At 38.1% G+C, this 27,753-nt stretch overlaps 3 protein-coding genes across 5 annotated transcripts; 1 reads left to right on the top strand and 2 right to left on the bottom strand.

The window, feature by feature from the left end:
* The first annotated feature begins 309 nt into the window (after window positions 1-309).
* Window positions 310-5,411, top strand: LOC110063240 (segmentation protein paired-like). Its single transcript, XM_020770200.2, has 4 exons — window positions 310-419; window positions 1,015-1,569; window positions 4,841-5,028; window positions 5,134-5,411. The coding sequence occupies exons 1-4, from the start codon at window positions 389-391 to the stop codon at window positions 5,311-5,313; spliced, it is 954 nt and encodes a 317-aa protein (XP_020625859.2). The 5' UTR covers window positions 310-388; the 3' UTR covers window positions 5,314-5,411.
* A 4,640-nt stretch (window positions 5,412-10,051) lies between these two features.
* LOC110063344 (galanin receptor type 1-like) lies at window positions 10,052-13,084 on the bottom strand. Its single transcript, XM_020770318.2, has one exon. It carries the CDS (start codon window positions 12,998-13,000, stop codon window positions 11,822-11,824), a length of 1,179 nt encoding a protein of 392 aa, XP_020625977.2. The 5' UTR covers window positions 13,001-13,084; the 3' UTR covers window positions 10,052-11,821.
* A 541-nt stretch (window positions 13,085-13,625) lies between these two features.
* LOC110063345 (neuropeptide Y receptor type 1-like) lies at window positions 13,626-25,880 on the bottom strand. 3 transcript variants are annotated; one of them, XM_020770321.2, is made up of 3 exons: window positions 25,636-25,880; window positions 18,630-18,712; window positions 13,626-14,940 (listed from the first exon to the last, which is right to left on the bottom strand). In XM_020770321.2, the coding sequence occupies exon 3, from the start codon at window positions 14,792-14,794 to the stop codon at window positions 13,874-13,876; it is 921 nt and encodes a 306-aa protein (XP_020625980.1). In that variant the 5' UTR covers window positions 14,795-14,940; window positions 18,630-18,712; window positions 25,636-25,880; the 3' UTR covers window positions 13,626-13,873. The 3 variants fall into 3 exon arrangements, with proteins under 3 accessions (XP_020625980.1, XP_020625979.1, XP_089151856.1); XM_020770320.2 differs by lacking the exon at window positions 25,636-25,880 and adding an exon at window positions 19,085-19,200; XM_089295730.1 differs by lacking the exon at window positions 18,630-18,712.
* Window positions 25,881-27,753: the final 1,873 nt, after the last annotated feature.

The following is a 27,753-nucleotide window of genomic DNA, read 5'->3' as shown; positions in this document are numbered from 1 at the left end:
TAAAACTGAGAAAATATTTACCAATTAGTGAAGAAAAATAGGAAAAACAAACAAAATGCAGGAAAGAAACAACAAGCAAACTTGAAACCAGTTTTGCGGTTTTACTTGAACGTTATACAAAAACGTAATCATTAAAATTCTAGAGTATAAATAAACTTCACAAAGCAAACGTTTTGAGCTACATAATAAATTCAAACAGACCACAAAAATCCTGTTTTGGTTCGTTCAGGTGTGTGACATAATTTGAGCCTGCATGCTTATTGGACCTCATTGGACAATTTTCGAGATCTGACTGTGACCGCATGAGCGGTCTATGTGAGTAGCCTGAGACGTGCAGCATTTTCAGCAATGCTTAGACATGCAGTGACTGTGGCTTGGATGGTTTAATATGGATGATCATCCTGCACTTCCCGTTGTCGGTAAGAACTGTGAACTAGTTTGCAACCAATACTTTAGCTGGCTGGGACAATTTTTGGTTCTCTCGGTTCTTCAGGCAAAATTACATGCAAGTGAATGGGTATTTGTATTTACAAGTGCAGTTTCATCAACTGATTACTCAAAGAGTTCTTAGTTTCCATGCCGTTTTCGACTGGCCGTAATATGAATAATCGATCTGAACAATCTCGATGCCATAGGTCCTGGAAAATCAAATACTCTTTTGAAATTTACCACGACAAAAATACCAGTTGATTTGCGTGTTCAACTAGCCCAAGTCCGATTTTCCCTTGAAGTCATCTCTGGCATGCAGCAGCTCGACGAAAAATAATAATTTGTATTTACATACGATGGGCACTTTGACTAAACTGTCTCTTTGTCTGCTTCAGATCAGACAAACACAATGACTGAACATGAGTTTTGAGTTGCGTTTTCCTACGTGTAAAAGCGTGGGCAGGTTCACCCTGTGATGTCCAGGGGTAAATAAACAAATCACGTTCTGATTTCCTACGATGATCGAGCATACTGTACCCTTATACATAAAATCGCATATTCTGATGTCGTGATGGCCTTCTTTAGGTTCACACCGCTTAAATCAGCTTGGAGGTGCTTATATCAACGGCAAACCACTTCCAAAAGAGATTCGGAACGAAATCCTCGCGTTAGCCCTCCAAGGATTTCGTCCTTGTGACATAAGTCGTCGTTTACGGATCACTCATGGCTGTATTAGTAAGTTGTTGTCCAAGTATCGTACAACTGGCTCAATCCAAGCTGGTGGAGAAAGTGTAGGCCGACCCCGAGTGATCACTCCTCGAATAGCACAGAGAATCATGGAGTACAGAAAGGAACAACCAGGTCTGTTTTCTTGGGAGATACGAGATCGTCTTGTTCAAGAAAGCCTGTGCAGTAAGGAAAGTCCTCCCTCTCTTAGTTCCATCAGTAGATTGTTGAAGAATAAAGATGAATTGGACATAACGCCAGGAAATATCGGGGAACGTAACAGCAATTCCTACACGATCGCTAGTATCTTAAACCTACCGCCATTTGAGAGTCGGTCTTCCTCGTCGATTCCTTCATCGATGGCTTCTACATCCACCGATAGCCATGTACAATTAGCTGAACAGAAACAGACAGGTCAGTAATAATATCAAGTTTGCTAGCGTTTTTTGTGTGATTCACAGATTTCTGTTTCAGTTTATCTTAGATCCTTGTGGGGTTATTGAAAACCGTTCAATGGACACGAAACTAACCTTTACCTTGAAGTTCGCTTCCATTTTCTTTTGAGAGGCAATGCTCTAATTGTTATCAATTTCAATTTTTTTTGTTATGAAAAACTGCAATATTAAGGTCTTAAGATAATTTTTTTAAAAGCAATGTTTGCACTGTCTACGTGTGAAAAAAAAAGAGGATAGAGCTTAAGCGTAAAATCTTCCGGTAGCACACTGATGCTTTCATAGTTTGAAAAATCCCTTAATAACCTGTACAACATGTATAAAATTGGATGCGTTGATAGCAGTCTGAAAGCAATAGTCCAACCAAGAGGAGTTAGTGGCTCTATGATCTTTACATCAGTTGTAATATTAAACGATGTCTAATTTATATTCAGTTAAATGTGTCAGAGGAAACTTATTTTGTTCAATAAAACAAGAAATTGTTGTCGAAAGAAAACAAAATATATTTACATACACTTTCAAAATGTTATGTGCCAGAGTTCTGCAAACTGATTAACTCTTTGGAAGACAGGTCTGATGTTTGTTCACTCCATTAGTATAGCTAGTTGTCTGAAATTTGAAATTTTACACACTCCAATCATTTCCATAACCTTTACTAATATTAATTTACAGAACTGATTTAAGGTCAGGGAAATTATGAAGTGTTTCAAGTTTTTTTAAAGCACGTTCTAATACAAATGGAAAGATGTTGCAGCATATCACTATAAGATGCCTCAGGAGCTTTCGCTGTTTTTAATGTTACATGGTATGGCTAATGTTTTTTTGGCTGAAATTATTTCGAAAATTCAATTCAGATGTAAGTCCAACCATTTCAAGACCAGAGGACGATAAGCTCGGAAAATAGAAACACAAACAGAAACAAGGCTTTAGCTAGCCATTGTGGATGCTAAAGCATAAAAGTAGGACCAAATAACTTCTTTCAAAATTAGGATATGGCTTATTTTAATTCTTTTTGAAGCTGTTTTTCTTGAAGTCTTTCCACAGTATTCATACCAACCTCTCAGGATTGAATTTTGTTTTAAGTTATCTTTAACGGTATTTTAGGATGTATGTCGCTTATTCAAGGTTGATGGTTTTTATTGCATGGATGTCTTAACAGGGTACCCTCGACAAATTTGATGGTGCATCCGTGTAAAATGTTATATTTTGATAACTTATTAAGGTTCACTGGAACTGGGGGATTAAATTTGCCTGTTGTCCATAGTCCATAAACGTGCGATCGAGGTGTACTTTTGTTTCATCATCGAGTAAGGATGTTGTTTATGTCACATTTTTCGGTTGAGGAAAAGGAAACCAAAGTTATCAGGAGGATACTCAAAACTTCCTTAAGCTTGAAAACCACTGATTTGTAAATTACCTTAATGAGGTTTCTTATGGGGTGCAATGGGAACTGGGATTTGCCTCTGGCAATAAAATAGGGAGTTAGCCTGTGACAATGGATAAAATCTCAAAAAGCCATTCAATATCACGTTTCATGGAATGAAAACAGTTATACATAAACAGTAAAGCATCCCATAGTCTTATTACACGGAAGTCCGAGTCAGACCCTTTCTTAGTCGGGTTCATAGTGCCAGGCGTTTCTAGCGGAGAGCTTAGAAACTGGGAAGGAGAATTGCACCCGCTTGCTCGCTCTTTGGGCCACGAATTCTAAAGCTTGAAAGCTAGCCAAATTAGCAAAGTTCATACTTGTTCTCACGACCACCTCAGATGTCAATAAAAGGGCCTTTGGGCTGCCTCGTGTCATTAATGCCGGCTTGTTGAATCGATAAAATATAATTGAAATTAATAAATTGTATCGGGACTTTATAAGAAGATACTCTGTGAGTGTTGATTTTTAAATTATTCTTATCGATTTTATTGATTTATAAGTTTTATCGACGCAAAATGTCTCCAGTTATTGTAGGGCAGTGAAACATCAGAAAATGAACAGATTTACGTAGGTTGGGTTCCTTTAGGATTATCCGGATCAGGATCAACGATCCGAAATCACTAGGATCATAGTGCCTCTGAAGAAGCAGTTTTTTTAGTCGTGGATACGCGAAGCGTATAAACGGTTAAATAACAATATATCTTAAAATGGCAAATGACCCTTTTCCTCTGTTCCATAGTGAACTTAATGTTAGGATGGCAGGTATTAAGATATTTAAAAAACAAACTGACATCTTTAAAGTTTTTGAAACAACAAATTACATCTACCTATCTACGATACTATAGTACCTTAGGACTAGTGTAGTTCTTCAACCAAAGCTATTAATTATGACCCATGAAAAAATTGGCTAACATGGGGGCTAAAGGGGAACCCATAACTACTCCATCTATTCGATCGAAAAAGCAACCATTGAATGAAAAATAAGTGTGGCTAGTAGTAAAATTAAAAAGTTCCTTAAGTTGAATTTTGTTGAGTATGAGGCCTGACCCAGTGTTACTTTCTAAAATAGCATTGACAGCTAAATCAATGCTTTCAGTTAAAGGAAATACTTGTAAAAAGACTAATAACATTATATGAGACCAAAAATATTTCACTAAAAGCTACATCTTAAATTTCCGTAACAAAAGAGAAAGTATCTGTAGCACAAAACTCTGACGAGATGTGGGGCTTAATTAAACATCAAAGATACTTTGCTAAGTAGTTATAAGTGCCTATGGAGGAGACAATGGGTCTAAAAGGAGGAAACCAGACATCTTTTTTGGCTAACATTTGTAACTTTCCGGTTAAAGTGTATTCAACTCTTTCATAACGATAAGATACCCTTTAAACCACGAAAACTTTAAATTGCCCATATTTGTCTTTGAACAGTTTGGATTCCATACCCTGTTGCACGTGTCATAGATGTCATGTGACCCAACCTCCGAAGCCGAAGGACCTGGTTTCTTTCTCCCGGCAGGGTCTGGATGTTTCTGGGGAAAGAGCATTAGTCTAATACAATTTAGTTTGGGTACTGAGATTTAGGCTAAGAAATGAGATTGGCACAATTCTCTCACCCCCTTTAGGACCCTACAGAAAACGGCATCTCAGAATATGCTAAGGTAACCACTCTAGTCTTTGTTGACGTAGAAAAAAACCACACAAAAACTTTTTGACAGCTGGACTGCCATTGTCTTTCACATATAAATGGCGGATATGGTAGTGATTCGTTACTAATAATAAACATACCTTTTGTTGGCCATCACAGAGAATACACAGGATGCTGAAGACTCACGCGAAACTTTTCCGCTGCGGATTGAGAGAAGAGAACGCACCAAGTACACGAGCCACCAACTACATGAACTTGAAACAGTATTTAGAATCAATCAGTACCCATCTGTGTCAGGGAGAGAACATCTAGCAAGAAAAATTGGAGTTACTGAGTCACAAATTCAGGTGCATGTTCTATTTCAGCATATTTTCCGATTATGCAAATATGCCAGGTGTGTGATCATTGAGCCAAGATCTTCTAACCTACTGTATCTGTTTGTTGGGCCATAGGTGTGGTTCTCAAACCAAAGAGCGAAGTGCAAAGCTAGAAGACACTCGTCTAATGAAGCAGATTCAAGAACAAACAACCCAAACTACTGCACGTGTCGAAGGATTTCAGCTTCCAACATACTACTAAGAATAATGGGACCTGGTACCTCAAGAGTATTCTTTCCACCTTGTCAACGGTGAAAACGAATTTCGATCACCAGGAAAACATCAGACGTTTGGCATTTTATAACTGATTATGTATCAAAGACAATGCTAAATAAATCCTGCATGCTTTGTTCTAGTGAGAGCAGTTATACTTTGACAGGTCAATATCCCCAAGTGATATTACCATTTTAGTATCACACAAATGTTTAATCATTGGTTAATAAGTTGTGGTAATTTTCAACATAACCATATACAGCCTGCTAAAAACACCCTTAATTTTAGATTTAAGAACGTTTAATTCAAAAGGGGCTCGGTGAAACCCTTTTTTTATTATTGAATTGTAATGATGGTGTTAAGATACAACTTTTAAGTTTAAAAAAAAACTGTAGGTAGGGCTCAGAACCACCTAAAGTTTTTGAAACTTTAAAATTGCTCTGAATCTATTTATAGGATGTTTTTAAACATCGACCCATCGTTCCATCGTTCCATCATTCGCATTAAGAAACAGCCTATTAGGAATCTTCTTATATGGCGCTCTCTGGCCAATCAGCAGCTGTGTTATAACAGATGAAACTGACATGTGCTCGCTCAGCGGAAAATCGCGCGCGCTGGTAGCGGAATAGTGGAGGTTTACCCTGTTTACAGGTGACCGAGTAGTGGCACTTTTTTGTTTCTTTGATCGCTTTTGCCGTTCTGTTATAATTACTTCTAGTCGAGGAAGCATTCATCAAGGTTAGAAGCTTTCAGTAAGTATTCTAGTGGCCGACAGTGTGCATTTTTGTCGCTTGCACCTTTGCTTTTCAATCGATCGGATTCGGTCGATTCCTGGACACAAGCAAATATCGGTGACATCTTATGTCACGGAGATCGCATGTGAAGCTGTTACTGGGCTTGAAAGACATAATAGTAACCTACAATAAACGTACCAAGGTAGTAACTAAAATTTTTAGACCAAATTTATAGTCATTTCCATCATGACAAGCTTAATATACAGTTGGCCTTTGCGTGATAAGACCCATTGTTCGTCACACGTTGCGTTAACTAGTTTCACTGATACTTCTAAGGATCAGTTCCTGAAGCTGTTACTGGGCTTGAAAGACATAGTAGTAACATACGATAAGCGTGCCAAGGTAGTAACATCACGCCCAACATCAAGAATTTGCGAACGGGACTTTGGGCGTGATGCTCAACGAGTTTGCCTTTGAATTCTAAAGGTCTCTGAAGAGTCTCTTGGCCGAGACGAAACGCCGCGTCAGACTAGCCACGAACATTTCACAAGTATTTAACAACCATACAGCCCGATAAAAACACCCTTAATTTTTAAACCCTTTTTTTATTATTGAATTGTAATAATTGTAAGTTTAAAAAAATCTGTAGGTAGGGCTCAGAGACCTAAATTTTTAAAAGTTTAAAATTGCTATGAATCCTATCCATAGGATGTCTTTAAAATTTGCAGAAAGTTGTATCTTATATCTATAAGTAACTATATCTTGCTTCATTTTAGAAAAACGTGAAAAGGGCTAAGTGAGAGACATATGGAATAAATTACCCAGAAAATGAACGAGTGTCAGCGGTTTGAAGATCCCCATGTTTTGCTGAGGTATACCCTGCCTTTCAGGAATACTATTTCCTCCCTGTCAAGAGTGAAAGTTTCACAACCGACGTGAGAATGCCTGACAAACAAAACACTTTCAAAGCGCCTAACATTTTGTCTTTTCTATATTAGAGATGTACAAAATAATTTCGGGCTGCATGATCTTACTGTCTCATTGGTTTTAATCTAATAGTGAAAATCTAATTGTGTTTATAAAATTGAAGCATTATTCTTACTGTGTTAAAGGTTGAGCAATTTCTTGTTCAAACATGCTCAGTGTTTCAAATCAAATTTTAATGATAATCTCGTATAACTTGTAAGGCGTTTTCTTTTTAGTTCTGTTTATTGGTTTCGTAACTGGGTCATATGATATCTTTGAGGAGATGAGCATATCCTTATTATAAAAATCTGTTTTGGCTTTGAATAAGATACCGTTTTACAAATACATGCAACTTCCGTACACTAATAGAACAGTCATGAATAAATAGTGTTGTAATAAAACCAAGGCTTATTAGAAGTACAAAGTGAGATATAGCTTTCAAAAACCACCCGATGTGTTTGAAATTCATATTACATTAACAAGACATGTTTCGGATGAAACATCATCCATCATCAGTTTACAATACCAATAGAAAACGAGCAATAAGTATGGGTTATTGACCAAGTGTGAGGTCAAGATGGCTGGATATTGGCCAAGTTCTATTTTTTTTGTGTGTGTGTGTTTATGGACCGAGATAGAGTCGAGGTCCATAAACTCGCAAAAAAAGAACGAGACCAATATCCAGCCATCTTGACCGAACAAGCTTGGTCAATAAAGGATTTATTATATGGCTTTCGCGGAAATTTTTCTTGCGGGACAGGGCGGGTAGTCCCGAGCGTGCAAGATAGCTCCATCTTGCCCGCTCGGGTAGCCAGTTACAGCGCAGGATTTGATTCATCTTGCCCGCTCACGGAGCTAGCCATATAATAAATAGTTAAACAGTGTGCGATGGAAATTAGAATAATAAACGATTTACGTCTCGAAACAGGAAAAAGTGAAAATATAACACTAAAAGAACACAATCTAATCAGCGTTTCAAAAGAAGACTCTCTTTTTCCCAAACAGATAACTTATTAGATTCTACAGAATACGTTCGCGATAGACTGGTTGTTTATGTCCTGAAGAAGAAAGGGGCGTAAATGTCAAGTTAATCATTGACGCGATTTTACCAGAGGCAGACGAGAACGCGTACATCAAAGAGAATGAGAGCAATGATATCCTATAAAAACACCAGACTGTTATAAGCACATACAGTAAAACCTGTATTAACCGGACACCCTTGGGACCCTCATTGGTGTCCGCGTAATACAGGGTGTCCGCGTAGTACAGGGTGTCCGCTCAAAACAGGTTCTAATATGTTGTGCAATAACAGTTAATTACTGGTATCAACCCTTTTGTAACACAGTATAACACAGTGTGATATCAAAGACTGCTCATGGCACAATGTCCAGTCAGTCAATGCATCAATCTGGAATAATCACTTATCTTTAAAACGACATCGCTGAACAATGTTAAAGAAGTCACAGCTGAACTTTTAGAGGTAAAATGCCCTTGAAGTGTTCGCTTATTGCAAGTTTTGTGCAATTAGTCAGGGAGCAGGAACCGAAAAATGGGAGTTTCGTTCAACCATCACCACAGAAAATGTTTGACATCTGATTCTTGTCGAGAAAGACCTCCTGATCAAAGCCAGGTAGTTCGTAAAGTTGAATTGTGGTATAGGTTTCGAGTTAAGGGGATGTTTTCTTGCCAAGCCCACGGCTGAGCATGGAAACGAGGCTACACAGTCGAACACAGTTTACATCGATATTTCTTCGTGAAAATCTACGAAATCAGCCACTTAAATTCATTAAATATACATCTGCTTTATTTGTAAGTGGTTAAGTATGTCACGTGATTGGCCACGTGATTTTAAACGTGACCAGTAACAAATATGCGACTATTAACAAATGTGCTTTCGCCGTTGTTTTGAAAAACAACCTCGCAAAAACGAAATATGTATCCCTTCTTTATTAAATTAACTTTCTTTTGCTCTTGCTATCATCTTAGCAAAGCCTTTGGAAATGAAAACTGTTCACTGTATATCACTTTTTATCAGTTTAGATCTAGCACGCAGACGAGGCTAATCCCTTGGAGGCAAACAAAACGTAACGAAACCAATTACTGCAAGAAAACCCGGAAGAAAAGCAAACGTTCCGTTATTTTGAAACAATTTCTAGTGATATCTCGCCGAAACCATGATTGCAAGAAACTATTTCCAGACATGAAATCTTGCAGGGTCAAAGACGGAGCTAAAGGGCGCATTTTGACACAATAACTTTGTTTGCTGAGCATTGAATTGCAGTCAATTCCAGTGAAACTTGCAAACTTGACGTATGTTAGCCGATACTTACCTGAATATTTATATTAATAGAAGAGTCGTCTTCTTGGATTAACCTTCAAAAGAAGCTGGACCCAGATTTGGAAACCTCTAAAAGAAGAAATGTTTAATGTTCCGTGAGCTGCCCGCTGCTATAAATTAGCTTAAATTCCATGCACATGCCGACCGCAGGTTTGTCGTAAAACTCACTTAACTCCACTGACAGTTTCCATGGGCAACCCCAAAATAAACAATCCCCAAAAATGTAAAGTGAAATTGGCTGTCTTCATGAACAGTTAGAAGCTAGAGTCAAGTTCCATTACCTTTTAAAAATGCTTGATTCTACTTTGTTCACTCAGTCGTTACTGTCACGTTCGAATACTGCGTAGTATCGGTCACGCCAAAACACTGCGGACCGTGCAGACTGAGTAAGTTTCCCATACAAAGTCTTGTACGCGTTTGTCTATTGAATCAAAAGTCAAATACTGCGCTTGTGCAGCCTGTGGATAAATGACAAACTTTCAGATATATTTAACACTATTTTGTAACTAGACCCAAAAGAAGGAGTCACAATGAAAAGCCCAAACAAGTGTCTGCAGTCTGCACGGTCTCCTCTGTTTTGGTGTGACCGATTGTATGATTCGCGGCATTAGAACGTGAGAGTAGTAAACAAAGTCGACGCAAACAAATAAAATCAAGCACTTTTTAAAGGTAATAGAACTTGACTCTAGCTTCTAACTGTTCATGAAGACAGCCAATTTCACTTTACATTTTTGGGGATTGCTTATTTTGGGGTTGCCCATGGAAACTGTCAGTGGAGTTCAGTTGGTTTTACGACAAACATGCGGTTGGCATGTGCATGGAATCTATAGCATCGGGTAGGTCACGGAATATTAAACATTTCTTCTTTTTGAGGTGTCCAAATCTGGGTCCAGCTTCTTTTGAAGGTTAATCCAAGAAGACGACTCTTCTATTAATATAAATATTCAGGTAAGTATCGGCTAACATACGTCAAGTTTGCAAGTTTCACTGGAATTGACTGCAATTCAATTCTCAGCAAACAAAGTTATTGTGTCAAAATGCGCCCTTTAGCTCCGTCTTTGACCCTGCAAGATTTCATGTCTGGAAATAGTTTCTTGCAATCATGGTTTCGGAGAGATATCACTAGAAATTGTTTCAAAATAACGGAACGTTTGCTTTTCTTCCGGGTTTTCTTGCAGTAATTGGTTTCGTTACGCTTGGGTCAAAGGTCACGTTTTCAGGACGAAGTGCTGCATTTAGTTCGCTATCTCAGCGCACACGATTGTATTTACCCAAAAATTTTATTTCAGTAATTTGAAGAAGAAACAATGCTCTTTCAAACCAAACTGGTCATTTCGGGAAAAGCCGTGTACCAGAACGCCTTTTTAGCATTTGAAAATAGGCTAAATGTAGACCTCTTGTAAAGCTGTCTTGGGTCGTTAACTTAAAAAATTCGTCAAATATTTAAGTTGTAATCAAATCACGATCTATTTAGCTCTAAATAGACAAGAAAGGAAGTACAAATACGACGTGCAATCAGTTTGTAATGAAGATTTTTGCTTTTGAGTTTACGAGCCTCTGAATATGCCGCTCATTTTCGATGGATTTTGGCCGATTTGGGGCATCGAAACGAAAAAATTGCGGAAAAAAATAATTTTTGATTTATCGAACTTAAAACGATATTTTTGTAACTAGTGCCCATAGGGCTTCATTCTGGGCGAGTTTGAAGAAATTCGATTTTTTCGCTATTTCCAAGTCTAGTTGATATTTAGGCGAAGCTGCTCTTAATGAATTTAAGTGGCTGATTTCGTAGATTTTCACGAAGAAATATCGATGTAAACTGTGTTCGACTGTGTAGCCTCGTTTCCATGCTCAGCCGTGGGCTTGGCAAGAAAACATCCCCTTAACTCGAAACCTATACCACAATTCAACTTTACGAACTACCTGGCTTTGATCAGGAGGTCTTTCTCGACAAGAATCAGGTGTCAAACATTTTCTGTGGTGATGGTTGAACGAAACTCCCATTTTTCGGTTCCTGCTCCCTGACTAAATAAAATGGCTTAATATTTGGTGTCCGCGTCCGCTTAACAGAGGTGTCCGCTGAATACAGGTTTATTTTACAGTAGAAGAAAATTTAGGGACTCAAGCTGGTGTCCGAGGGTGTCCGCTTGATATGGGGTCCTCTTAATACAAGTTTCACTGTATGCTACGATTCGATGGTCAACGCTCTCGATTTCCTGCAGTTGTTGATTTCCTTTTGAAATTTTTTCTTTGTACGCCAACCCGTACGTTCCGATCATGTTGCAACTATAATCAACTATAATAGAATAAAATGAATAAAATTTTCCTTCTTTTAGACGACAGTCAGATGATGGAGGTAAAGTAAGCTGAAATTATCACGCTTTTGTAAATTTATTGCCTGGGTTTCCATTGAGTAAAATTGAAACAATGTTGGCATCTTTTTCCTTCCTCGCCTTGTTAATAAGGGCAAAGTGGTTATTAAATGTGTCCCTTCCAAATCATTTCCTCCTGGTTATACAGCAGTCTCCTTCCTCTCCCTGTTTCTATATATCATTTTAGACCTCACTTGGAGTAATCTCGTATCTGTGGTTTCAACTGGCAAGTTCATACCCTGTGTATTGCCTGATATTAAGTGGATTAATTTAAATTTCCGCAGATGTTCGCTTGACTTTCGTGTTCGTTTCAAACTTCTGACAGTTTCCTCTTGATTGTTTTCACGTTGTAAGTGCCTACATTGAATCAACGAATTCAACCAACGCGCGTATCGAGCTAACCAACTGCGAAAGGTCTTTGTGAGCGTTCCATACGCAATGGGATTCGTACAGCTATGAATTACTGTTAATATTGACGTGTATCGGCGCATCGTTCGCGCTAGGAGTACTTGGTCTTCGTTTCCAAACAACATCACAACCATATTTAGGCGAAAAGGCAGCATGCAAAGCACAAACAACACAACAATAACAGCTAGAGTTTTCGTTACCTCGACATTTTCACGCCTGGCAGTACGCGTCTTTATTTGACCGTTCTCGTCCAAGTCAAATCTTGGAGCAGGTGAACGTGCTAAGTCTTTTGCAATGCGAAAATAAGCAATCGAAATGATAAACAACGGTATCACAAACCGTGCGATAAATAAGCTAACGGTGTATAGTTTTTTAATGCTTTGATTCGGCCACTGCTGAATGCAACGGTTTGAGTATGCTGTGGACACGAGGATTCTGGGTACCACTAACACAATAGATAGGATCCATACTAGAACTAACCAAATTATAACTGATTGTTGCGATATAGTTCCATGTTTGAACGGGTTTGTGATAACATAACAACGTTGAATCGCCATAACAGTTAAGGTAAAGATGCTCGCTCCCAAAGCCACTGTAATCAAACATGCGATAAACTTGCAGTAGAACACAGAAGAATGAAATTCCACTAAGAAGATGTAGATTTGAAAAGGAAGAAATATTGTGATAAGCATTAGATCAGATATTGCAAGATTGAGAATGAATGTTTCATGTGGACGCCACATTCGTATTTTCTTGCGCGCAATGACAATCAAAACAATCAAATTTCCTAAGAAGCCAAGAACCAGCGTTAAAACGTACAACCCAATGGTCGCTTTCAGCCATAACAAGTTGTTCTTGTGTCGCGCGAGTAGTGAAATTTTTCTTATTGCCTCAGATGTGCTGTTATTCATGATTTTCAGTAAAACCACCAGGCCTCGATCAAGACATATGTTTTGCGACTTTCCGAAATTCACAATTTTCAATTTCGTTGACCACCCAGGAAAAGCGTTGTTTTTCGTTGGATGAAATTTTAACAGCTAATAAAATTCTCTCCGCACGATAGCTTACAGACCACTGGAAACTCTCTGAACCAGCCAATGGGATTAACTGAATTTCACGAACAGTGACACATGCCTGCCAACTCAAGGGTCTTTCAAAATTCAGTAGCAAATACCTTGAATAATGAATGAGGAAAATTACCTGTAGTATTCAATTTACAGACGCCTTACATAAGAACACAAAACAGAAAAGGATACACCGACCTATCAATTCCACTGAGATCCTTTAGGTCCCTTTTCACCGCGGCTTACTTTAATTAAATTCTCACAAAGAAAAAGTCATCTGGCGTTAGAAAAGGTCCTGTACGTCAATCACATATGATTTTAAATTAGCTTTTCACGTATTTAAGAATATTTAACCCTTTCATTAACTTTTGTTATTCTACAAGGAACCTTCTTTAAGACGAGAACATATTTTTAATAGTTTTAAACAATTCACCATTAAATGGAAGATTTCCTCTCTGCAAGAGAAAAAATGTTTCTCTTTTTGTGATTGGTTCCAATTTATTCAAGGGTTACTGGCATTTAGGCAAAGGCAAAGGTAAAATCAATGACCGGCATATATACAGTGTTTATCTCCGTTAACTTGTTTTGCTAAGTATGTTATTATTCAAAGGCGAACGATCACGACATTGAACACCACCCCCACCGAATGTATAATACTATTGGAGTTTTACTTTCAGTGCAAATAAAATGCCTGAACAACTTAATTCGAGTTGATTTAATTTACCACGGTTTACGGCAGCAGAAAACAGCCCTTACATATCTTATATACTCACGACGAAAATACTTCGTTATAGTTCCATAAACTATGGGATTAACACAGGCGTGTAAATAGGCTGCGATATCAGCAACTCTTAATAATACACGGCCAACTTTCTTATGTCCTTCAGCTCCATAATCCGCAATTAACCACGCGATCTGAATTGGTAACATGCAGAGAGCGAATAATACTACTATCAAGCCCATCATCTTGATAATTTGGAGGTCTTCTTTTCGTCGTACTTCTAAAGCAAAGCGGTCCTGCGCGTCGGAGTCGTGCCGCTCTTTGGCTTTCCTTAATTCAATTCCAATCATTACGTAAGCGCCGGCAATGGTTGTCAGCGGTAGGACGTATTGCAATGTAAACAGGACAGCGGTGTAGACGCGACTTTGGTCTGGTTCCCAGCTCTCTATACATCCCCCGTTTTCTTCGGTTTCTGCCACGATGATAAGCGGAAGTAGAAGCAGAAATCCAACGATCCAAATAACGATTATCCATAGGTTGACGTTCCTGTGACGCATTTCCGGTTTTAAAGAGTTGATGATAACACGGCAGCGATAAACGGCCATGAATGTCAGAGTAAAGATACTCACATTAAATGTGGCAGTCATAAGAGGAGAGATTAACTTGCAGAACACCATTGGAAAGTCGACCCCACCCAGGAGAAATACGTTAACCGGTAAAGACAGCAACATGAGTGTCAAGTCAGACATTGACAAGTTAAAAATAAGAATGTCATTTACCGACTTCCGCTTTTTCGACCACAAGACAAGAAGAACAAGGAAGTTTCCAGATACTCCAAGGACGAATGTGAACACGTATAAACCCAGCTTGATGTGTTTTTCCGTCTCAGTAACTGAGGTAAAGTTTGTAGGGTCTCCCATTGATGCCTAAGTTGATTTGCAGCTTTAGAAATTGTTGTGAAGAGTTAAAATGTAGTCAGTGGAAGATCCCTTCGTTCAGGATACTTGTGCTAGTCAGCGCTGTTGTGCAGTTTACTTCTTGTAATGAAAAGCGAAGAGCGTAGACCCTGAGTAAAATAGAATGTAACAGTCAATTCGCTTATCTTTGTATGATGTGTCAATTTAATCGTACTGAACAACTGATTATAAATTCTGTCACCTTCCATCCTAAAAAGGTCAAAAAGGACTTATTACTCAAGGTAGCCAAAGCAAGCATTACTTTATACAAGTCAATGATATACTTACAACTTGTGGGTGACAACTTGTTACACCCCAAACAAGAACAAACACGTTATCTCTAAAATCAGCAGTTTTGTCCGTTTAAAGGAAATCTTTTTCAAAAGCAATGGAAAAATACTTTGAAAGCTGCAACTGAAGTTATATTCGCAGCACAATGTTAAAGACACGTGGAAAACTAAATTTTGATTGTCATAATGATTATATTGTGGAAAGCAAAACAATAGCAGGATGTTAGCAAATTTTTACCGAATACAAAGCAGCCTATGAAGAAATGATTGAATGTCACAGCTGACCAATAGTTTGCCACATCACGGTATAGATGACAAAGATCAGCCGGAGTAAAATTGTTGTTCCCTAGAAGACCCAAGGCTCGTGCAGCTTCGAGAGCATTCTCGTCCCCATAGCCCTTTACGCTCCTCTTAGCCGGCAGGGCCTTGGTACGAGAATCGAAGGGCTTTGGGGACATAGGATTTTCCAGTCCTAGATTCTGGGACTTCCGGCCTTCATGTATGCAGTCGTAATGTCTCTACATACTTACTGTATGGGATTGTCAATGACGGCCGTCGAGCCAGGATTCGAGGAATCTTTGTGTCAAGCCTTAAGTGGTATCAATTTAGAGAATGTTTCCCTCTGTGTTGAACAGAAAGAGGAGATAACGAACATTGTTGTTTTGAAGAAAGACACTAATTTTTTACCTGCTTTGGCAAGTCATTGATTTTTCAGTTGTTACCCTTTGTTTTTGACTCCTGGCATGAATCAACTGAATCGTTTATTTTCGTTGTTTCACCTTTAAATGCGAGCTTGTTGACCGTGAAGCAAAACGATTTGCAGGTCAGCTGTCTAATGGTTCGGAATACTTAGACATTGGCCTGTCTACTTGAAAATGCATTACTACTACAGTAAGGAGAAATCATGGGTTGACCACTTGTTCTTGAAAAGTGAAAATTTCATTGCTTAGGCCCTATTTTGTAAGTGATGAACACATTGTATATTTTCTAATCCACTGTAAACTTTTAAACTTTATCCATAAGACTATTAGTGTTTACATTTCCTCAGTTACTAATTTTTTAAGTACCCATGAAATGAGAAAATCAAGTCATTTATTTAGTAAAACTCAAGTTGCTCTAAATTTTTCTATTTTCTATATATTTTTCTACCCTCAATGTTGGTAGAAAGGTCTCTTCATTTTTAGGGGTTGATTGCAAATCTCTCAGTGATCAGTTGTCAGGTGGTAAACACAGACAATATCTTAATGTCTGTTTTCAGTTGCACAAATATCAGAGTTGAGAATTGAATGTATATAGTTTTATGCAGTGACAGATTTGTTTTGAAATTGATGCCTTGCTGAGACCTGGTTTTTAAAACACTAATTTCAGCTAAATCATTTAATTATACCTTACTGCAAAAGGAACACTTCCTAACTTTTTGCATCAGTACATAGCTGAAACATTATCCACCCATCATCATTATCATCAGTTCCACTTCCCCGTTTGGAGATTGGGGCCAGCAAAGAAAAGTGGAATCGCTTATTGGCCTTCCCATGGTTCCTTCCATTGATGCCAAAGCAAAAAAATATGCTAACAATTATTCGCCGGGAAACAAAACCATTTACACACCGTTTTCCTTCAAGTACAATACAGTAATATATTTTAGACATATTTTCTGACACACCAACCCTAAGTCCGCATTTATAAGAGGTTGCAACTTTTTAAAATTGTGGAAGGCGCTGTAGTACAGTCGTGTTATTTTTGGAAGCAATAGGTCTAAACTGAGAGGGATTTTTGTTGTGATGTTGATCGCCCTCAAGCTGCCTGAAGGAAAAGACACATCCGACCACTTTCGACACTTTCGCGGTTCACTCTTTTTCGCCTCACAGTAGAGCGCTGACTCAACGAAGGGGATTCCTCAACCTGTCGCGAGCCACAAACTCTTTTCACACAAGATCCTACCATCGAGAATTCCTGGGAAGAAAGTGATGCCAGCAACAAAGAACGGAATTCGTTAATATTCTTCACCTTTCTACATAGTTCGCACAGTTTCGTTGGTAAACCATCGCCAAACTTAATCTCTTACCCGGCTCTTTGCTGCTTTTGTCGCCTAAAATATCAACCGGGGTTTCTGAAAAAACCGTTTTGTTGCAAAAGCGACAAGTGTTGAGAATTGGGAGAGGTTTCTCCCAAATCCTCCATGTCCTCCATTTCTAACACCGCTGGTCACAGCTGTTTCATATTTTCGCGCCAGCAATCCGCTCGAACATTCTGACTTCCGTTCAAGATTTCTTTGTTTTCAAACAGCCAATCAAAAAAATTCGAATTAATTCGAAAATCCTATGTCTCCAGAGCCCTTCGATGCTCGTGCCAAGGCCCTGCCGGCTAAGAGGAGCGAAAAGGGCTATGGGGACGAGAATGCTTCGAGAGGGGTCAACCTCGTTCCCAGGGTCTCTCATCTTCCCGCCCTCCCGGAGCGAGAGAGGAGAGACCCTGGGAACGAGGTTGGAGAGGGATTTGGGAGAGCTCAAATATGAGCAAGGGAACTATATATCCAGGGATGTTCTGGAGGCTAACTTGAACGCTTAATCGAGCGTTGTTTCAATTGGCTGATCTTAAAACGCAAAATAAGGTACATAAAATATACGTAAACGTAACACAACTAAAGCGTAATATACCATTTAAGTCATTATTAATCTAAGGACTAAACGAAACGCAAGTCAAGTAACATAACAAGGGACATTACATTTTGCATAAGCCTCCCAAGTTTTAGATTTTTTTTTTTTCATATCATATCTGTGTAATTGAAATGATTATATAACAATAAAAGAACGCAGGAACTCGCAGCAACAATGCACTTTTTTTAAAAATTTGCTTGATGCCGCGAAAACTGCAATACCTTTGGCGGTGTGGACCTCTTCGGCCTAAGCGGAGGCTTTACTTTCACAAGCTTTTAGTGCCGCTTTCAATATGAAAACATAGTGAGATTTGAAGGAAAATTAAAATAGGAGATCCTCATTTTACCTTGTATTTATAGAGGATGTTTTGACTATAACATATAAAAAAAAACGTAAAAGAACATGATATTCATGTAAGTCTGAGTATTAATCAGTTAGCGTTGAGAAAGATATAAATAAGACAACGACAAAACCCTGTACTTTCCCCTCCATTTTTGTCCAAACGAACAAAGTTGGGGAGAAATAAATTCTGCCGACTTCAGCACATGACACGATTAGCAGCTGGTGTAGGAGTTGCACCACTAATGTAACCTCACTCATCTGGCGAATGAAAGAGTGATTCATTACAAATGATGCAATAAAAAAAAGTTTGTTTCAACTCTGTTTCTAAAATATAACCTGTACAAGTAACTGAAGACGTCATTGTATTGTTTTGTTGGAAGAGAAACCAAAATGTTTATGGGCTTCATGACTGTTAACCGTTAGTTTCCATAATGAACTTCAAAGACAAACGCTATTCCAAGAAATAATAACACCGAAAAACTTAAATTAGCATTCGAAGGAAATACTTACATCTCTTATTTTCAAGCTGGGATGATATCACAATTCTAACCAACAATTTCAGTAGCTTCGGCCTCTTCCGCATGTTTATGTTTCTAAAAACAAATGGTTGATTAACTGGGTTGAATTTTAGTAGCATTAAAACCAAAAGGCACAAAAGCTCAAATTTCTAATGGAATATAAATAAAGTTCCACATGGAAACCACGGCCTACTCCCGTTTCTTGTACTGAAGTAAACTAGATAGAAAGCAAAGAAAAATTGAAAACGCTTTGAGTAGAATAATTTGCCGGCCCTCTGAGTGTGCCTTGTTTGAACAGAGCTAGTTAGGACTTTATTACTTAGAAGAAAGATGTCGCCGCCTTGCAACTGGTATAGTTTGTTCAGCTTGACCGAATTTAAAATTAAAAAGCATGAATATGGAAAGAAATAATTTTCGATGCAAATTATTGTATTTAGAATACTGTACCTAGCTGTCTCTCGCTTTCGTGGTCGCGGCGTGGTTTAGTCATTCGGTAAACTCTTGCAATAACGTGAAATGAAGTAAAATGTTCTTTATATGAGTGAATTAAAATAAATAATATAACCTCCGCATATTAGATGACAGCTCTTAAGTCGACCAACTACCACAAGCGTAAACTAATTGAGACGTTGCAGAGTCAACACAAGATTTTTGCAATTTAATATGTGTCGCCTCAAAATGACAGTGCGCCATAAAAGTTGTCATGCTGTCGTTTTGCTCAGTCGAGAGTCTAAAAATATTGTTTCTGCAATTTAAAGTCTTTTTAAAAGAATCTTTTTATAAAAAAATTGTGGCCTGTACGAATTGCATTTAATAAAAAGTGGTTCAGCTTAAGACATGTTGGCGGGTCGGCAGACATTGTGATTTATTCCATTCGAGTTTTTAGGTGGCGCCGTCGGCAAATTAACGATCATGAAGTACCGCTAAAGTAAAACGACACGAAATAATCAAAGAACACCGTCATGAACAGTGAAGTTACTTATGCGATAACATATATTAATCTTTGTATCCTTCTTCTGTCATTTCAAAAGGGATTTTGTTGGTCTGATCAAATGGTCGAACACATTATTAAGTAAGACGAGGAGTTATAAAGCCTGAAAGTCATTTAATAAGGCAAAAAAGACAACACTGCAATGAATTCAGCTTTGAATAAAAAGTTACCAAAATATAATTGTTATTTGCTACAAACCTTACAGAGTTTCACATCAGCCTATTCTTTTATTCCGCAAAGCACGATTATTGGAAACTGTGCTTTTATAAAACCTCAAGGCTAAACGTCGCGTGCAGTTAAGAAAGACTGTTTTGTCTCCGGAAATCCCAGGAAACATTTCTAGAAATTCTCTTAATGTTTTCTACTCGATAGTCTTGTCGCCTCAGGTAAAAGTGCTTATCTTACTTTCAATGAAAAATGTTTTTGGCGTAGAAAGACCTACATTATCAATCATGATGGTGATTTCGTTGTGCAGTACGTGCACGTTAATTTACATGTCATTCCCGGCGTTTCAATTTTCGTGATCAGTCCGAGATGTTTTAAATGAGTATGGTTTTGTGACGCCAAAGAGTTTCACAGTTTGATAAGATCATGACAGCTTTCCATAAGTAGACAATAATCATTTTTGCCTGTAGTAATCGTTCTGTGCCATTACCCAGTTTCAAAACTAAGGAAAAGTCTGATATGATACCAGATTTTAGATAAAACTATGATAGAACAGATAACAAAGTATCATAACATATGTACTGTAATTTTCTTAATTCGTAATTTGCTATATACAAAACAGGGAAAGCAAACAAAAACTAGGGAACTTTGAAACATCCAAACACGAACGTTGCAGCAAAAAAAGAAAAAAAAAACAAAAAACAGTACATATGTAAATGGTTATAAACAACTTTGGGATGAAGCTAACTGATCATACATGAGGCAATTGTCTCTGTCTCAATAACTTACGATAGTATTTATTCCTGGCCAGATAATCTTTAATGTTACAAAGGAAATGTTTTGAAATTGTTACTTGTAACAATAGCCAACGTTTCGTTGCGAGCAGACAACTTACGTGTAGAGTCAACCTACTTAGAGGAAAATGTTACTGGAACACGTTTCCATGGAGTTACTTGCATAATAATGTCGCGAATATGAAACCGTGCTGATATTGTAAGGTATGATTTTTACATTATAGCGTGCTCCAAGGTTAATATTGTATTATTCTCTCAACTTCAGTAGAGAACTTCGCCATAAAAATACTGGAATAAAACAGTTCACAGCAATATGAACTATATCCCTCTTACACTAGAAACCCACGACTAAGTAGCTTCCTACTCGTTCAGTTGTTTGCGTGACGGACCGAGAGAAGGTCTAAGCTACATGTGCACGTCTGTAGCTCCATTAACCCCAAAACAATGAGCATACATATCTTTTAACATCGTTAATCATGACTTAAAAAGCATATTAATACAACACTTTAGGGCATTTGAAATCATTTAGTACATCAAAAACAAAACGAAGCGTGCTGTTTTTATCAACAATTTGAATTTGATAATTTTAACTCCCCCTACGCCCTCCAAATCTTTGAAAGAATCATTTGTCTTATCAAAAAGCGTTTTGATGTTTCTTTTAAATTGCAGTATTCATTGAGTATCCGTGTATCAATATGGAAGTGAAATCTTTTTTTCAGTTCATTTTGCTTATGAACTACAGTCGAACCTCTTCACTACGGCACCTTGGGGACAGAAGGAAGTGGCCGTTGTAGGGAGGTGGCCGTTATGGGGAGATAGGGGTGTAATATGACACCGGTACATTTTCAGGGGTGCAACATTTTTATCTTAATAAAATGCTTATTATTTTGGCGGCTGGGACGCTTTATAGTGGCCGTTGCCGTTGTGGAGAGGTGGCCGTTGTAGGTTAGACCACCCACCAGGACAAAAATAAAAGTAGCCGTTGTAGAGAGGTGGCCGACTGTTTCGACTGTATTTGTTTATTTCTCAAATGGGGCTTAGCCACAGAAACATAGCATGATGATGAATCAGTTTACACACGGCCAGGAAGTAAAATAAATAAGAGGAAAAACTATGACAGAGACACTCATCCAGCACCTTTGTATCTTTGTTTGCTTGCTTCATTCAAAATTGCATTATTCGTCTAAATTGAAAATGAGTACATGTCCAGTTTGAAGAAAACTAAAAGCATCTTAAGTAAAACGCTGTCAACATGACACACGTAATATGTCTTTAAGGGTCTCAGAAAAAATTTTAAACATACGTGTTTAAAATTAAGTAACCGTCCCCTTGGGTTTTCGTCTGGAAAGAGGGTCTCAATGGGGGCTAGCCGTACTAAGAGGCTAAAAATTTAGGCCTAAGGGATCTGTCAGAAATTAACAGGGGGGAGGGGGTGAAAAACAGGGGGGTCACAGTTCAACTTAAATCAAAATTTAAAGTTTGAACAGCATTACAGGCTTTGCAGGCGTTGCAGGCATAAAAGGGAGGGTTATGAAAAAAAAATGACAGGAAAAGAGGAAGGGTCACAAGAAATTAAGCCATCATTATCGTAAAGGGATGCTTTAATATTATGTTTTACAAGATAACAAAGTATGTATGAAAATGAAGGCATGCAATTTTTCCCTGACGTATTAAAAAGACAAGCTGTTGAAAGTATAAATGCAAAACCCAAATTTATAAAACGGCTCACTGTGCTTTCTTTAGTATATCAATTGTTATATATCACTCAGAAGAACTGATCTCTCTGACAGCATCACCATCAGCAGTGCTGCCATCATGATTAAAAGTACTTTTACCACTGTATATAAAATTCGGACGTTTTATTATCCAGGGGAAGGTCATGGAATTTTAGGGCGAGTTTCAGGGGAGGGTCAGGACATTTTCATCCCTTACCTTGGAAGGGTCATTTCATTTTCATCGCTTAACTGAAAACCTCCAGCTCCCTCCCCCACCCCTTCCCCCTGCTAATTTCTGACAAGTCCCTTAGGAGTAAAAATTGGAAAATTTTAACCGTTAGCCGTAAACAATTCTAACCGTAAAACCAATTTGGCCAATAAAGTTGAAGTCTCATATGATTTTTTGTAAAGACGTTTTTGTGTCTCGTCTTGTATAGTGCAGGGAAACTGAGCCGGGAGCTTGGTAGTAACTATATTAGTTTACAATTCTTACAGATTATGCATGAACAATACTTTTTCTATCCCGAAATGGTCCTCAGACCTTTAGCATGTTTTACAGTAATCGAAATAATTTTTCGCCCTTTTTATATGATGAAAATTAATTTTTAACTTCTTAAAACGATGGTAATTAATATCTGAGGTTTGTGTTAACCGTAAGGAAAATAAAAGACCCATAGCAGTTAAGGCCAAAATATTAACCTTAGTCGTAAAAGCCACCAACCCATTGAGACTCTCTTGAAATTTTTTAGATTTTAAACCACGATTGAAAATAATAAGAAAGCTATTGAGTGTAACTTATTTGTTTCATTTATGCAAAAGGATATCGAGCTCCAAATTTAATGAAACCATATGAGAAGGCGTTGAGGAGAACGTTGATCGATGAAATTAACCATACTGCCGCGCTACTTCTTGCCCGATTGTGATTTTGTCCTCATAACGCTTTTTTTTGTGCAGCTCAAATTGGGTTCGCAAAAAATTTTATGCAGTTGATAAGACAATGGAACCTAAAGATTAACTATTTCAAATGTGCATAGGGTATTTACGAGTGACGTCACATTTGGTTGCTATAGCAGCGAAGTGCTCGTGTTCTCGCTCAACATACAAAATATTGAAATAAATAGTTTTGAACTCATTTCGTATATGTGCTAGTCTTTCAATTTACAAACATGTCACTCGTTTTTCATTTCATCAGGCACAATTTAAGCTCAAAGGCAGTGTTTAATTTACAGCTACAAAAACTGTGAAACCACAGTCAACCACGAGTCAGTTGCTATCTTCTTCAGGGTTAGGTCATATATCGCATGTCGGTCCTTAGGAAGTATCAGGTCAGTTTCGATATGTTATTGAAAATTCCAGCTTGGCGCCGCCACGACTAACTTGACTCCGGGGCTTAAGGAATGAAACAAAAGAAATCGGATCGGGATTGAGGGATTATAATTAGTTTCTTTGTTTTGTTCGTCCAAGTCTCGGAGCCATGTAAGAACTTAATATATCTGGAAATTGGTCACTTTATCAGGCAGTCGTTTTAATTGCAAACATGGCGCCTTGTGTTTCGTTTAGCTCTGTTTGAAATCTATCCCACACTCAGCCACTCGGTCCCGATAGTGCACGGGCAAATTACTGACTGTGTGGTAGCTATTGATTTCAGCCTAGTAATTACAGTTCCCTCCTTCGGGTTAAATAGTAAATTTTGTACCGCCCAAAAATGACGCCATACCTAAATTAAATCGGGGTGGATCAAGGAACACGCCATTGATATCTCATAAAAGACTAATCCACTTTTTCGAGCTGAAAACTTCGAACGTAAAACAACTGGGAGGAAACGACAAAAACAAGGAAGGAAGAGAAACGAAAGAAGCAAGCACATACCCTCCAGACAACTATAACAATACGATCTAAAATGTTGTAAACAAATAATAGGGAGCTTAAGCAACGACGACGTCGACGACGAGGACGACGCCTAGTGAAAAATGAATTTATATTTTAGAGGCGAAATTCGCGATTGTCTAGATCAGTTCGGTACGCCGATGGCTCTAAAAACGTGCTTAAGATAAATATGCAACGACGGCGTTCAATTCCAAATCGAAATACGAAAAATTAGCCGTCGTCGTCCACGTTCCGTAGACGACGCAGAACTTGGTCATTTCACGTTGTTGTTTTGAAGAGGACGGCAAAGAAATGTACAAAGATTTATAACACACGTGCACAGCTATTGTTTTGCTCATGAAACCTTTTGTTCAGTGACGTTCTCGTTGCCGTCGTCATCGTGGTTTGCTTAAGCTCCCTAATGTCAGAACAACTCACAAGGAGCTTGTATGGCTACAAAATGTAATGTTCAGTAGTTCCATAAAAGGCCGTGAAATGCATGGATTTCAATCGTATTTTTACTGTTTTGAATGACTTCATTCCCTATAAGCGATGTAAAAGAAGGGACTAAGATAATACGAGAATTCCCAACTATAATATTTCGTGTAATTAAATCTTGCTCGCTCGATAATTATGTGGGGCGAAGACTAAACAGTGACGGAAATTTTGGTTATACAGAACGAAGTTTAAATTGATAAGCAAATTTTGTATATGTAAAACTTAGCTTTCCGGCTAGAAGTCTAAACTGCGACTTAAATTTTGTTTATGCAAACCTTACCTTTAAACGAGCAATGTAAATAGAAAAAATAGAATCTAAAAATTCAAAACCTAAACCCTAATGTATAGAGAACGAAGTCCGAACAGAGAATAACTTTTTGTACTCGTTAACCTCAGCTTTTATAAAGTGCCCTTTAAATACAGAGGTATAAATTTTATACGAACTTGGATTATATTGAGCGAGTTGTAAATGACATCGATTCAAGCGATAACAGTTTGTTGATAATTTTTTCTCGCACTCGATTTGAAAAAAAAGGAACAGCTATTTACTCCGCAATTAGACGGCGAACGTGGTCGAGGTTTCTATCGGCTGATAGCTGGGAAGGACGAAACCCTGAGAAGAGTGTCAAAGTCGATATAAGCCGTGCATGAGCGAGCCGTGTAATGTTTTATCAAAACCCACAGGCCGATTTATGAAACACGTAAAGGTTATTTTTTTTCCACAAACATCCCAAAAACGCGTAGTTTTTTGAGATTGATAAGTTCTATCGGGATCGTTCAGGCGGCCTCGTTTAGGCAATTGGATTGCGCGTTTACCTGAGAATTGGTCAGTGAGTTATGCTATTATCAGATAACTGATAGCAAGCTTAGCCTATAAATGCGACGTAACTGTTGTACAATTCTTCTAGGTTATCTCAAAAATGGAACATTGAACTACTTGGGCATCGAAATAATTGTCACTGCACCTACCGTGGGTTGACTGCAGCTGATATCGATTTTGTTTAGCCCTTTCTCACGTTCAATAGATTCTACAAAATGTCACTGGAGAATATAGATTGCGGTGTGATCATGATCATGAAGGTCTAATATCAGCTGTTGCTTTGTCAAGGAAGTTGCTTCCTGCTAAAATTATGCAGAAGACAAAAGCTGTTTGTGCTAAGAAACCAGAAATTGTCACTGTGTAAATGTTATTTATCTGTTAAGTCTGAATAACATCATTTCGGCAAAGAACAAAGGGAAGCACTTGTCTAAAGAGATGCTGGAAATGTTATTGGAAAGCTGTAAAAGAGCACGCATGTGTTTCCGCGAGCAAAGTTTTTAATAAAAGCATCTTGCCAAGACTCCTGACAATATAACAAGTCGTCAGACTCCTGCATGCGTTTTGCTGTTTCTTGTTGCTGTTAATTTGAACACGACATGGAGAATAGCGTTGGCGGATAGTGTTTGCCCAGCTCATGGCGGCATGCGCGCACTCTAGTACAAGTCTATAAATCTCTCTCAGCAAGTCTCCTTTGCTCATTTAATTTTTTGCTAGCCAGACAAAAATATGACTGAGGCAATGTTATTTGTTTGTTTACTTATTTGCTAGCAATGTTTTACTTTTTCCCTTGAAAAAACGAGAAAAATGACGGAGGCAACTGCCTCGATTCGCCTGTTACTAGCCACGGCCCTGTAAACGTACATCATTTGTTATTAAATTTTGCTTCAGTCGGTAGCGAAAATGAAGCAGCGTGTTTTTCTCCAGAATATTCCATTCTACGACGTTTCAAGTCCAATTGAGGCCAACGTACCCTAGAAGAAGCTTATTTATTTGGGAAAACTTTAAGGAGGGGGCATTTGCAGTGTGAGAAAGCTTTAGGGATGATATTTCTTTTTTTTTTTTACTACATTATGCACAGATCCATTATCGAATATCTATTGAATTTTTAATTTAGTGATGGCATAGAAGTTTATGAACTGTACTCAGGTGAAGCCTTTATAACTAAAATTAAAATTTCAGTCCGGCAAAGACAGACTACGCTAACATCCTGATTGGTTATCACAAGGTAGGCATCCTTAGAGGCTTCTGATATTGAACTTACAAATCACGTCTAAGTTTACCGTGGAATCTCGATTTTTCGAACCACCAAGGACATCATAAGGGTTACAAGTATAATAAACGAGGGTAAATATCTCTTAAAGTTTTTGCCAAGGGAGCGAAAGATTGGTAGAAACGAAGATAACTTCACTGTATGTTCGAAACCATTTTTATTCATTTTATACTGACGTTAAGCGAACGTCGAAACGTCCTGTGCAAGACTTTATTGGTGTCCCTGAGCGACAGACTGCTTAGAAAAACCGAGAGTTTCATAAGACCATGGATGTCATAAATGGGGATACAATTGTACGTAATACAATTCTCTCTTTGAAAGTTTTATAACGAATGAAAAAAATAGCAATAATAATAATAATAATAATAATAATAATAATTCATCCACTAGTAATGCAACCTTCGTTTTAGTTTTTTACTTTCTCCAAATCGCAGTTCTTCACAAAACGTCGTAGGGCTAATACTAATTCTCTGAAGCGCTTTTTGAACTGAGCAGGAGGTTACTGTGGACGAAACGTTTGTTTTTACACGGAGCACCAGATAAACTAGCAATTAGTTTCACATTGACGTAGTGAAATATTATCTTTGTAAATGTAAATCTTATTTATAGTGGTCATGCACTTAGCTATACAAGCACTAAGCTTAGCTAGTTCACAGGCATGCCACTGAAACAAAGGAAACAAATATTTCAAAGTAAACGTAACATAGTTAAAAATCCCAACTGGCAGGAGGCAGACCAGTTGCCTATTTACAAAGTGTGATCGAGGATTTGAACTCGGGACTACCGAGAAACAAATCCCGCTACTGGCAGGGTGGAGTCCTTGAACCCGGGACCTCCGGATTTCAACACCAGCGCCCTAAACCGCTCGGCCACGCTGCCTTCTTGTGAATTGATAAAAAGGAAACATTATTTAACTCACAGCCACTCCGGAAAAGAACTCAACGTAACTATCAAAATATCAGAATCAGTTTAAAGACAAAAGAAAGCTTTGAATAAA

Source organism: Orbicella faveolata, unplaced genomic scaffold (genome assembly GCF_042242905.1).
Source record: "Orbicella faveolata isolate gen_17 unplaced genomic scaffold, um_ofav_v1 contig_26, whole genome shotgun sequence".
NCBI lineage: Eukaryota > Metazoa > Cnidaria > Anthozoa > Scleractinia > Merulinidae > Orbicella > Orbicella faveolata.
This window is presented reverse-complemented; position numbering and strand designations above follow the sequence as displayed.